This window comes from Pongo abelii, chromosome 3 (assembly GCF_028885655.2).
Source record: "Pongo abelii isolate AG06213 chromosome 3, NHGRI_mPonAbe1-v2.0_pri, whole genome shotgun sequence".
NCBI classification, from domain to species: domain Eukaryota; kingdom Metazoa; phylum Chordata; class Mammalia; order Primates; family Hominidae; genus Pongo; species Pongo abelii.
In genome coordinates this window covers 150565788-150578316 of record NC_071988.2, presented here as the reverse complement: position 1 = coordinate 150578316, position 12529 = coordinate 150565788, and the positions used below count along the sequence as shown (strand labels likewise).

Here is a 12529-nt window from a genome sequence, read left to right as displayed (position 1 = left end):
AATAATGCAATTAAGAAATCTCTTAAGGGACATATATAGAATACTAATACCGAAGACCTTCAAAATATGCATTCTTTAAGTACACATGATAGTTTTCTGAAATGGACCAACTCAAAAAAAGCAACTCTCAGATTATAAAAGGATTGAAGTTATTCAGATTATGCTCTTTGATGGCAGTGAAAATTATGCTAGAAATCAATAACAAAAAGGTAACCAGAAAATCCCCAGCTTTTTCTAAGTTAAGCAATATGCCTCTAAATGTTACTCACAGGTCAAAGAACTCACAATGGAAATTAGAAAATATTTTCAACTGATTAATAAAGAAAATAACATAACGTTGGCGTTGCCACTAAGGCGATTCTTAGAGGGAAAGCTGTAATCTTAAGAGTATGCATTAGAAAAGAAAGTCTAAAAATAATGATGTCTTAAAATTTGTTGAGGAGGTTAGAAAAAGGACAGCAATCTAAACCCAAAATCATATAACACCTCGGGACCAGAGCACACTCGGTGAGAGACAGCAAGCATTACAAAAGCAAGATTAGACACCTATTCCCCAAGTATTCCAGATACTGAAGCAAACAAAATTAAACTATGTATAGGTGGTCCTTCCTTCGTATTTAGTGTAAGATTAAAAAAAGACCTTGCAAGCTGAAACTGTACAAAATTTTCTTAATAATCAGTGGGGGACAATTATGATATTTCTGTGACCTTTAAATTTTTTTCTTTTTTTTTGAGACAGAGTCTTGCTCTGTCACCCAGGCTGGAGTACAGTGCCTTGATCTTGGCTCACTGCAACCTGTGCCTCCTGGGTTCAAGCAATTCTTCTGCCTCAGCCTTCTGAGTAGCTGGGACTACAGGCACGCACCACCATGCCCGGCTAATTTTTGTATTTTTAGTAGAGACGGGGTTTCACCACATTGGCCAGGCTGGTCTCGAACTCCTGACCTCATGATCCGCCCACTTCGGCCTCCCGAAGTGCAGGGATTACAGGCATGAGCCACCGTACCTGGCTAAAAATGTTGTTAAGACCCTAAAAACTGTCTTACTGTCAGTTATAATTATACTGCTTGTTATAACTACATTTTTAACAAAGAAATAAGACACTTTAATTCTCAGTGTTTCTGATATTTTAAAGTACAGTGTACTAAATATTAATTTTACTATTTTTTCATTTCATTTTACAATCAATTTAAAGGATTAGGATAATTGATAGGTTATGATGCAGATAACTATATGATGAAAATGATGGAATATTATGTCATCTTTAAAATATTTGCCGAAAACTTTTTAGAATATGAGAGAATGCATATGTCTCAATACTATAGTTAAAAAGACAGATTATAGTATTAGCAATACAGTATGTCATTGGTCTATTTTTAATGGAAAGCAAAAATTCTGCTAGAAAATATATTACAGAATTAATAATGGTTTTTTTCATAGGACTTGGGGTATCTTTTCCAAAACTTGTTATATTTCTATACTGATCATTTCCTCTATTAGGTAAACATTTCATATAGGAAAAATAAAAGTTTTTTAAAACACTGTTAGATATTTAAAAATAAAAACTTCTGTCTTAACCAATACTTGTAAGTTTTTTAATTAGGGAATAATTTTCAAGCTCTGTCCTTTCTTCAGAGTAATTAATTTTTTTGTTTCTGAAGTGTTTACCTCCTCAGTTTTATTGTATTTGATGAATTTTGTTTTCAATAAATATGTTTTGACATCAAGATTTAAGTTTTCTTGTTTCAAAGGAGATTTGTAATATTAGTAAATCATTCATTCACCTCTAAATGTTTTAGGTAGATGGATGTAGTTTATTTTGTTATTTTCACTTTGTAATGTATTTACTATAAATATTTTCTGCTTATGATTATACGAAATAAGAGTGTTTTCTGAAAATGTACTTTTTTCTCTTAAGTATGTATTATTTTAAATTAAAACAATCATTCTTTTAAGTTGTACCTTCCTTGCTTTTTTTTGTAGTTGTTTTAAAGCATGAAATATCTGTAATTTACCTTAATGTTAAGATTAAAGTCAAATTTAAGCCTTTCAGTATTATTGTTGAGCTTATATAAGGATGTGCTGAAAAATAAAGCTTCTGATGTTTTGGTTTTATAGCCAGCAACCATTTTCTTCTCTTTGCTTGTTAACTGGAATTAGTAAGAAGTCCAGTGAGTTTTGTGAAACACACTGAAGAAAATAACAAATAATTCTACAGGATTTAATATATAATTTTCATTTAATTGACTGGATATACGTAGATATTTTAGAATTTTTCTGAATGGCTTATTTTATCATTTAATGAGAGATAATATCTGAATTTTACTCTTTTGAAAAGTTTTTGAAAATTTTTGAAAAATTAAAACCTCTCTAGGACAAACTGAATCATGCTTCAATTAATTGTGATCGATTTAATGCATTTGAAATTGTTATATAATCTTTTTATTCTTATAGCACAGTATTTAATGGTAATTAAACACTTCTAATTTTTTATTTGAAGTCTACTTAAACATGATTTTGTGTAAAGAGTTATTGTTGACCCAAATGTTTAATTGACCTCAAAACAGTAATTACTATTACTAAAATGACTTGAGACTATCATGTTAACTATTTGTTTCAAAGGTTGCACAGTGAATTAAAAGATGCTGTTGAAAAAAAATTGGAGGCCTTTCCCCTTGGCACAGAGATAGGAACTGATATATATGCAGATGATGAAACAGTCAGAAACCTTCAAGAACAATTGCAGCTAGCCAATCAAGTGAGTGACATGTATTTTTAAAATTTATATTCTGAATTAACATACGTTTTAAAAAATTCCTGTTAATCATTATTTATGGATAACAAAATAATAAAATTGTAACATGATGATTTTCTGCAGTTTATAATCATCATTACAGGTAGCAACACTTGTAATAAATACTCTCACTGTTATAAATGTACTTGCCAAATACCCTCACTGGTTGTTACAAAATGTGTTTAATTAAATCATAAAGCTTTTGACGTGATTTTTTTTCTTATGAGAATTTTTTTTCTTGCTTTTCTTTTTCTTTTTCTTTTTTTTTTATTATACTTTACTAGGGTACATGTGCAGAACGTGCAGGTTTGTTATATAGGTATCACATGCCGTGGTGGTTTGCTGCACCCATCAACCCATCATCTACATTGGGTATTTCTCCTAATGCTATCCCTCCCCAGCCCTCAACCCTGCGACAGGCCCTGGTGTGTGATGTTCCCCTCCCTGCGTCCATGTGTTCTCATTGTTTAACTCCCACTTATGAGTGAGAACATGCAGTGTTTGGTTTTCTGTTCCTGTGTTAGTTTGCTGAGAATGATGGTTTCCAGCTTCATCCATGTCCCTGAAAAGGCATGAACTCATCCTTTTTTATGGCTGCATAGTATTCCATGGTGTATATGTGCCACATTTTCTTTATCCAGTCTATCATTGATGGACATTGGGTTTGTTCCAAGTCTTTGCTATTGTGAATAGTACTGCAATAAACATACATGTGCATGTGTCTTTATAGGAGAATGATTTATAATCCTTTGGGTATATACCCAGTAATGGGATTGCTGAATCAAATGGTATTTCTAGTTCTAGATCCTTGAAGAATTGCCACTCTGTCTTCCGCAATGGTTGAACTAATTTACACTCCCACCAACGGTGTAAAAGTGTTCCTATTTCTCCACATCCTCTCCAGCATTTGTTGTTTCCTGACTTTTTAATGATCACCATTCTAACTGGCGTGAGATGGTATTCCATTGTGGTTTTGATTTGCATTTCTCTAATGACCAGTAATAATGAGCTTTTTTTCATATGTTTATTGGCTGCATAAATATCTTCTTTTGAGAAGTGTCTGTTCATTTCCTTTGCCCACTTTTTGATGGGTTTGTTTTTTTCTTGTAAATTTGTTTAAGTTCTTTGTAGGGAGAATATTTTAATGTCAATGAAAATTTTTAAAGGAAAAAGTCCATTATTTCTCTAAATTTGTATTTTTCAGTGTTCTTTTTTTCTGGTATTGTTTTCTTCCATTTTCAAAGATTATATTAATAGTACTATATTTTTCTAACATTATATTTCTTCTAGAATTATACTTTTTCTTTTTTCTCTCATAGTAATTAGAATCTTTGAGCAGCTATGTTAAATATATCCTGTTTTTCAGCTGTAATATTTTGTGAATTTTATTCTTAAGGGAATTTTATTTTAATTTACAATGTTATATCCCAAATGTTTCATATCTTGTATGGGTTTAAATCCCCATTCTTCTACTTTCCAGCTGTGTGATCATAGAAAAAACTCTTGTGCCTCAGTTTCCTCATTTATAAATGGGGGCTACAAATTCTAAATTACAATTTTGATTTGATAATTATCTGAAAATTCGGTTTTATGTCCTGAAAATTTGGTTTTAAAATTCTATAATTATGAAAGTGATACTTTAGGTAAGTCAGAAAGGCTATATTTAGCTTGATAAGGAACATGTGTTTAACACTAATTTTTTTTAATGTATGAATGGAGAGAATTTTTAAATGTGATGAAAGAAAAATAATGAAGAAAGCATGCTGTTTGTTCTAGACTAGGAAAGATTTATAATTGATTTCATGGGTGTAAATAGAAATTAATTTAGGCTTATATGTCTAGCACATATGTAAGTTAATAAATTTGCCTATTTGTCATTATTATCATTATTGAACAGCAAGACTCACAAATAAGAATTAAAATTATGTTCACAAGGTGCTGTGTAGTATAAATATATTGCTTTAGGAGCCAATAGCAATAGCACAATACTAAGTACCTAGCTTAATATTTTCAGTTTAAAATATATTTTCTGTTACAGTATGATTTGTAAAAATCTTTCTAGAAGTCAGTTTGGAAGAAGAGCCTTAGAAATGTTTGCATTATTTGATCCATAATTAGATGATGACACCACATAGATTTTATGAATTTGTTCTAAAGAACTGAATATAAAAATTTTTGAATAAATATGTTCATTATAATATTTATTGTAATGAAACATTTGACATAGTTTAAAAATCTTAAATATGGGATCAGTTAAATTATAGTTTGTCCAAATAGTAAATTGTACCATTTTAAAAAATTATATAGCGTACATCATAATCACTTGAGGGCTTTTTGAAACATGGATTTCTGCTGTGCCTCCTGACCCCCCACCACCACCCCAGTTTCTGATTCAAGAAGTCTGGGAAAGAGCTCAATAATTTACATCTCTAACAGTTCTGAGGTGTTGCTGATGATGCTGATCCTTTAAGAACCACTGTTCTAGGAGAATCTGGGTTGTGTAAGTACTAGCCTAGGTGATTTTTGTCGTCAGACAGGTCTGGAGAAACAGTGGGACATTTTGAGGTATGAGGCATTTTTATGACCATTTTACTGAAAAGAAAACTTGAGTCTTAAGGAAATGAAGTGAATTATCCAGGACTATTTAGCCAGGAATTAGAGATCACACCCATATCTTCTGGTTCCAGGTTCTGTGTTTATCTACAAATTTTAAAACCACTTTTAAAATTTTTAATTTGCCTACAGTTTTTTTTTTTTTTTTTTATAAGTTTTAGACAAAACTAATCTATGGTGTTAGGAACACGAGGAAATGGTTATTTAGGAGAAGAGTATAGTAACTGGAAGAGATCACAAGAGGGTCATCCGGCTTCTAGGTGATGGTAATGTTCTTTCTCTTGAACTGGGTGCTGGTTACATAAGCACACTTGCTTTATAAAAATGTACGATTTGTTCATTTTCTGAATGCATGGTATACCTCAGTGTACTCTGAGGTGCCTTATGTTTTTGTGGGTTACATATATATCAGTATTTATTGTATTACAAATTAAAACTGAGACTTAAAAAAAGTAGGAGCATAAGCATGCAGTCCATTAGACCTTAGAGCAAGGATGACATCACATCATATAAACTTTAGAAAACTTCACTGTACATTTGTGAGAGGATGAGAGTAAAAAGGCAAATAATGTTAACATATTATTCTGAAGATAAATTTGACTTCTAGGACCTTTCAAAGTTTAAAAGTTTCTGTACCACACTTAGATAATACTGTATGCAAACAATAGTTAGTGACCTGAGAAAATTATAATTATAAAATCATTATAAAATGGCAAGTAAAAATAGCCCACTATATGGTCCCTAATTTTGTTAAAATAATTACAAAATTCTCCCCCAGAATCACATTTATAAACATGAATGCATCAACATTTAAAAAGATGATTGTATCCAGATGTTAGCAGTATTTATTATCAGGTAGTAAAATTATAGGTGATTCTGATTTTCTCCTGTTTTTCTCTGTATTTTCCTAATTTTCCACAATGAAAATTTATTACTTTTATGATCAGGAAAAAAATATTGTACTTTACCAGGAGGCAGTTTTCTTCTTCATCAGTTTCTAGGGCTTACACTTTCTTGTGGAACAAAGAACATGGTTTAAATCTACATCTCTGTTAAGGATTTTAATTTTAGCTAAATCTGAGTAAAAACACAATTTCAAAATAAGGAACTTTATGTCTTCAGGTTTACTCTCTAAATTATTAATAATATAACTTCGTATCAAAAATATAACTATAATACCATCTTTACACAGTTCTGTTTTATTTTATGACTTTATAAGAACGTATTCTGTAAAAGAAAATGATCCATTTGTACTATACAATAAATAGCCTGCTGATAATTTAATGAGTTATCAAATTTTTTTAATAGGAAAAAACTCAGGCTGTGGAACTCTGGCAGACTGTTTCTCAGGAGTTGGACAGACTACACAAGCTTTACCAGGAACATATGACTGAGGCCCAGATTCATGTATTTGAAAGTCAAAAACAAAAGGTAATCTTAGATTTCATCATTTTCTTGTATATCAATAAGAAATTGCACTCTGAAGAAACTGTTTTAGAGGGGAATGCCTAAGACTCTACCCTATAGCATTTAGAATTTCTAATCACTTTATTATTTATGTTAATAATATATAGATCTTCGCTGGTTACACTCTTGAACAGGTAAGATAATTAGAGAACTGGACAGTGATTATTTGGTTCTATAATGTTGTCAGCAATGAAAGCTGAATTTAGTGCTAAAGAGCAACTTTTAACATTATTTTGTATAAATAAACCTTCAAAGTTTTTATTTGCTTGATTTCCTACCTGTCTTTTAAAACAAAACAAAATGGTTCATTAGTTTATGGCCAGTGAAGAAACCTGCTCAAATACAGTGGGAACACTATGTAAAATCAAATGTTAATACCCTTAAATGTGACCTGTTACTAAAATAGGTGTCATAAATTAATCAGAACAGAATTTTACAACAGGAAGGGATCTTAATGGTTATTAAAAGACTTTTTTCTACCCAAAGCAAGAATCATTCTACATTCTTTAAAAGTGGACATCTAGCTTTAGCTTTTGCTTTACACGTCTATTGATAAGAACTCATTATCTCACAAGATCATCCATTCCATTGGGAAATATACCTCTTTTATTCTTCTGTTAGTTCTTTTATTGCTAGGTGCATTGAGCACTAGGGAGGAATTCTATTTCTGACCTCTTTTCTATGTATTTTGAGAGGCAGCTCTTTAAATAAGTTGGTTTTGATACCTGTCTTCAGCACTCATTTACAGACTTTTCAAATTCTGGTTAATGAATATTCCTATTATTATAATTATAATTAGAAATGTCTAACTAAAGAAATTGTAAAAATACTTACATGATGCTTTACAGTTTACAAAATGATTTTTCTTTACATGCCTTGGCTTGAAAAAAAGTCCACATGTAATCATTCTGATTTGTTGGACTTTTACCTCTGAGATTTAAAAACCATTTTTCATATTAAGTTCTTTGAGGGCTGTTTCCTCATTTAGGTCAATCAACTAAGCCCACAAGGTTGGGTTTTTGTTTTGTTTTCACCTGAATAATATCATTCTTTTACTATAGCTACATAGTTTGATGGGTCCTTATACAAGACTTTACAAGTAACACTTCATTCTTTTTTCCCTGGTTATCTATTTAATTCTGTCATTCAGTATATTTACAGCCTCTCCCAACTTTGTGTCATCTGTACAAATAATGTTTAATAGAATCATAACAGCTAATCAAACAATTTTTAAAATGTGGTACCTGAGAATGTTTTTTAAAACAGTGGGTAGTAACTCCTGTGCCGTGGTTTGTATTATAGGTTTTGAGTAGGTTTGAAAGTGACATTCCAATATTGGACAAGGTCTCTCTAGCATTTAGAATTTCTAATCACTTATAATTTTTTATGATCTATTTCTTCGAGTTTTAAAATAATATTTAATAATTGATTTCTAGAAATAATTATTTGACATAAAATAAACAGCTACATTAATTTTAGCATTGCCCCTTTAATTTTTTAATCATTTAAAAAATTTCTTAGTTTTTCAACTACTAATTCACACAATAGTAATAAGAAACACTACTAATTTTATCTAAACTTAGGCATAATGATTTTAGACTTGATTTTAGTTTAATTTTAAATATGGGTTATAAACAACAAAATGCTATTTATATACTCCCCTTACCTTCCCACTGTAGGATCAGCTATTTGATTTTCAACAACTGACCAAGCGACTTCATGTTACTAATGAGAACATGGAAGTGGTAAGTATACTTACTTATATAAACTAGAAATTGTCCCTATAGATAATCATATTTATTTATGTTAATATAAATCAACAATAAGAAAGCATGCTGCATGAAATTAGATAATACTCTTTTTTCTTTTGCTTTTGCTTTCTCATTCAATAGCATGACACAGTTTACAGTACCTTTTGGAGATCTAACATCTCTCTGAAGTATATCTTACTCTGGAAATCCTCTTAGGATTCTTAGTAAGGTCTCCTTAGACTAATCTAGACAGTGAGTTCCTTAAGAGTAGAGTACATGCTTAATTTTTTTATTTCACCTGACACACTGCCAGGTGTTTAATAAGAATAGTGTAATTGTTTAATGAGTTAATAGCCCATTTTCTAAAATGTTTTAGGAAACTAAGGACCATGTGTTGGTATGGTACTCCTAAATTTCCCTATAAGTTTTTCCTAAAATAAATAGAATTAGTCTTCCCAGTTCTGCTCTTTTCCTTCTTATTCTCTCACTTTTGTTTTCTTTACTTTCTTGGAATGTTATTTTTACCTCATTGTTGAGTAATAGAATTATGACACTTCAGGTAATTCCTCTCTCTTTCCCTTCTTCATTCTTTCTTAGTTACTCTGCTAATTCTTGTTAGTACCTAATAAAAATGTCTTTGTATAATAATGGATTTGTGCCATCAAAAGTAAGTATCCAATTTTATTCTACTTTAAAAATTTTTCTTTTTTAACCATGTAAAAAATCATTAAACCAATCTGTACCTATTCTGTTAACATTTGAAATGTCTAATCACATACTGTTTTTGATACTATATTATACTTCTTAGAGTTTTAAAATACTAATACTCCAGAACAAAATGGTTACTGATTTCTATAATTAAGAAAGGCATTTTTTAATTTAATATATTCCTATATGGAATTAGTACTTTAACCTAGCATCATAATTATTCATTACTTCTTCAATATGTCTCCTAGAATTGGAATTATATCATTCTTTGATATATCATATCACAGAGCCCCTATTTTATTATGATTTTGATGAAAGAAAGTCATGGGAAAAGGACGTTGTATATTCCAAGGGAATATGTTAAAAATTTCTAAAGCAGAAGTATTCATGGTTCCAGGTCAGAGCTAAGAATAAACTGAATACAAGAAAACTGGTAAAGAAATGGCATGATGGATAAAAGAGAGTTTTACAAAAATATAGAAAAGACTATATAGGTGGTTAAAAGTAAATGGTTGAAAGAAATTTTAAAATTTAAGTTGTTCTTAATGTATATAATGAATAGCAAACAAGACTGATAAGTGCAAAGGGAGCAAGCAAAGTGATAAGATCTTGTACATTTCAAAGAGCATTCAGAACATAGTTATGGGGGCAAGTATGAGTCAAGATCAAACTTGAAGAAAAGTGCCCTTTAAAAATCAAGCAGTTTCCAACAAAAAATTTTCTGATTACATGAATAAACTCATTAAATGAATAGATTCTTATAGATGTAGAATAAATTAATGAGAATGCAGTGAGTAAATAAACTGTCTTTCAGTATAATTTGACTAACATGGCAGAGTAGGACACCCTGGACACTCCTTCTCCCCACAGATATACCAATTCAGCAACAATTCATGTACAAATTTCCTTTGCGATAAATCAGAAATGAATGGAAATGTTCTCACCTCCTGGGGGATTGGAAAACCAGACTCACCAAAGCTAGCATGGAGATTTGAGACCCTTTCTTGCTAGACACCCTGTCCCCAGTGCTGTGTCATGTGATCAAAAAGAGACCCCTTAGCTCCCAGCTTCACCCAGGGGAGGGAAGGCATTAGATATGTGCATTCATCACCCCAAATTTTCTGAGGGTGGTCCCCAGAATACTGGCCTCTATCTTGCCAGTCTCGGAGCTCACAGATCCAGCATAGTCTGGCCAACCAAGGGAGAATGGAGGCATTGGTTTGGACTGATAGATGGCATTGGTCCTGTGCTCTTCTCAGCACAGAGTAAGTAGATGAAAATTCAGTTCTCGGCTTTCCCGTAGGGAGGGGAAAAGTTGATCCAGCACTGCAGCTTCTCTAGGGCAGCCCAGAGAAATAGCATCTGTCTCACGAAGCTCTAATAGGTCCAGCATAGTCTAGCCACCTAGGGAAGAACAGAGATAGCAGATTGGGCTGATACATGCTATAGTTCCCTACCCCCCAGCTCATCACAGAGCAAGCAGACAAAGCCACAGCTGCCAGCATCTCCCTGGGGAGGGAAAGAGTTGGTAGAGGCCTGCTGAATCTCTGGCTGGCTGATTTGTGGGGATCTTCTCTTGTATGACGCTAATCTGTGAAGACTGGGAGAGGTGCCCGCTTTCTCTAATGTACAGATGTGAGCACAAAGTCAAGGAAAAATGAAGAACCAGCTAAAGATGTTCCATACAAAGAAATAAGATAAATCTCCAGAAACCAATCCCAATGAAAAGAAGTTATGAATTACCTGATAGGGAATGAAAAATAACTTTCATGAAGATGCTCACCACAGTTAAAAGAACAATGCATGAACAAAGTGAGAATTGCAACAGAGAAAAAATATTAAAAAGTAGCACACAAATTATGGACCTAAAGAACACAATAACTGAATTAAAAATGGAGTTGGGAAATCTAGATATTCCTATTCAAAACATGATTTTGGACCCTTACCTTACACAACACACAAATATCAACCCAAAACAGATTAAAGACTTAAATCTAACACCTCTTACCTATAAAGTTCTTAGAAGAAAACCTAGGGGAAAAGCTCCATGGCATCGGTCTTGGCAGCGATTTCATGGATATGACACCAAAAGTACAGACAGCAGGAAAAAAGTAATCAAGTGGGACTACATCAAACTAAAAAGTTTTTGCACAGCAAACGAAACCAACAGAGTGAAAAGGCAACCTATGGAATGGGACAGAATATTTGCATACTGTATATCCAATAAGGGAATAATCTCCAAAGTATTTAAGGAATTTCTATAACTCAGTAGTAAAAAAACAAAAGACACACCAAAAAACCTAACAAGTTGATTTTTAAATGAGCTAAGTACTTAAATAGATATTTTTCCAAGGCAGTGGGTATGTGAAGAAATGCCCAATGCTCGATGTCACTAAACATTAGGGAAACATAAATACTAAAACTACAATGAAGTATCACCTCACACTTGTCAGAGGGATTATTATAAAAACCAAAAAGACAACATGTGTTGAAGAGGATGTGGAAAAATTGGAAACCTTGAACATTTTTGGTGGGATTGCAAAACGGTGCATCTGCCATGGAACACAGTACAGAGTTTCCTCAAAAAAATAAAAATATAACTACCATATGATCCAGAAATCCCACTTCTGAATATGTATCCCAACATATTGAAATTAAGATCTTGAAGAGATATTAGCACTCCTGTGCTTATTGCAGCTTATTCACATTAGCCAAGATATGAAAACAACCTTAAATGTCCATCAAAGAGGAGTGGATTAAAATGTATAAACATACAGTGGAATGCTATTCAGCCTTTAAAAAGAAGAAAATTGTGCAATATGTGATAACATGAATAAACTTTGAGAGCATTAAATGAAATAAGCCAGTCACAGAGAGACTAAACACTGTATGATTTTACTCATACGAAGTATCTATAGTAGACAGATTTATAGAAACAGATTGGAATGGTGACTTCCAGGGCCTATGGTGAGAAGAAATGGGGACTTACTAATCAACACACGTGAAGTTTCGATCAAACAAGATGAATAACCTCTAGAGATCTGTGCAATATTGTACCTGTAGTCAGCAATAACGTATTGTACACTTAAACATGTTTTAAAAGTGTATAACTCATGTAAGTATTCTTACTACGAATTGATACAAATAAATGTCTTTCTTTACCAATGCAAATTAGTAATATGCAACAGATATGCTC

General features: G+C 32.1%; 1 protein-coding gene across 4 annotated transcripts in view; it reads left to right on the top strand.

Annotated features, from left to right (window-relative positions):
* SCLT1 (sodium channel and clathrin linker 1) overlaps positions 1-12529 on the top strand; it is a 216804-nt gene that overhangs the window by 84007 nt on the left and 120268 nt on the right. For all 4 annotated transcript variants that reach the window (XM_063723660.1, XM_002815139.6, XM_054554496.2 and 1 more), the window contains 3 exons: positions 2623-2758; positions 6716-6838; positions 8554-8619. In XM_063723660.1, the coding sequence (XP_063579730.1) occupies positions 2623-2758; positions 6716-6838; positions 8554-8619 (325 nt within the window). The remainder of the gene's footprint in view (positions 1-2622; positions 2759-6715; positions 6839-8553; positions 8620-12529) is intronic.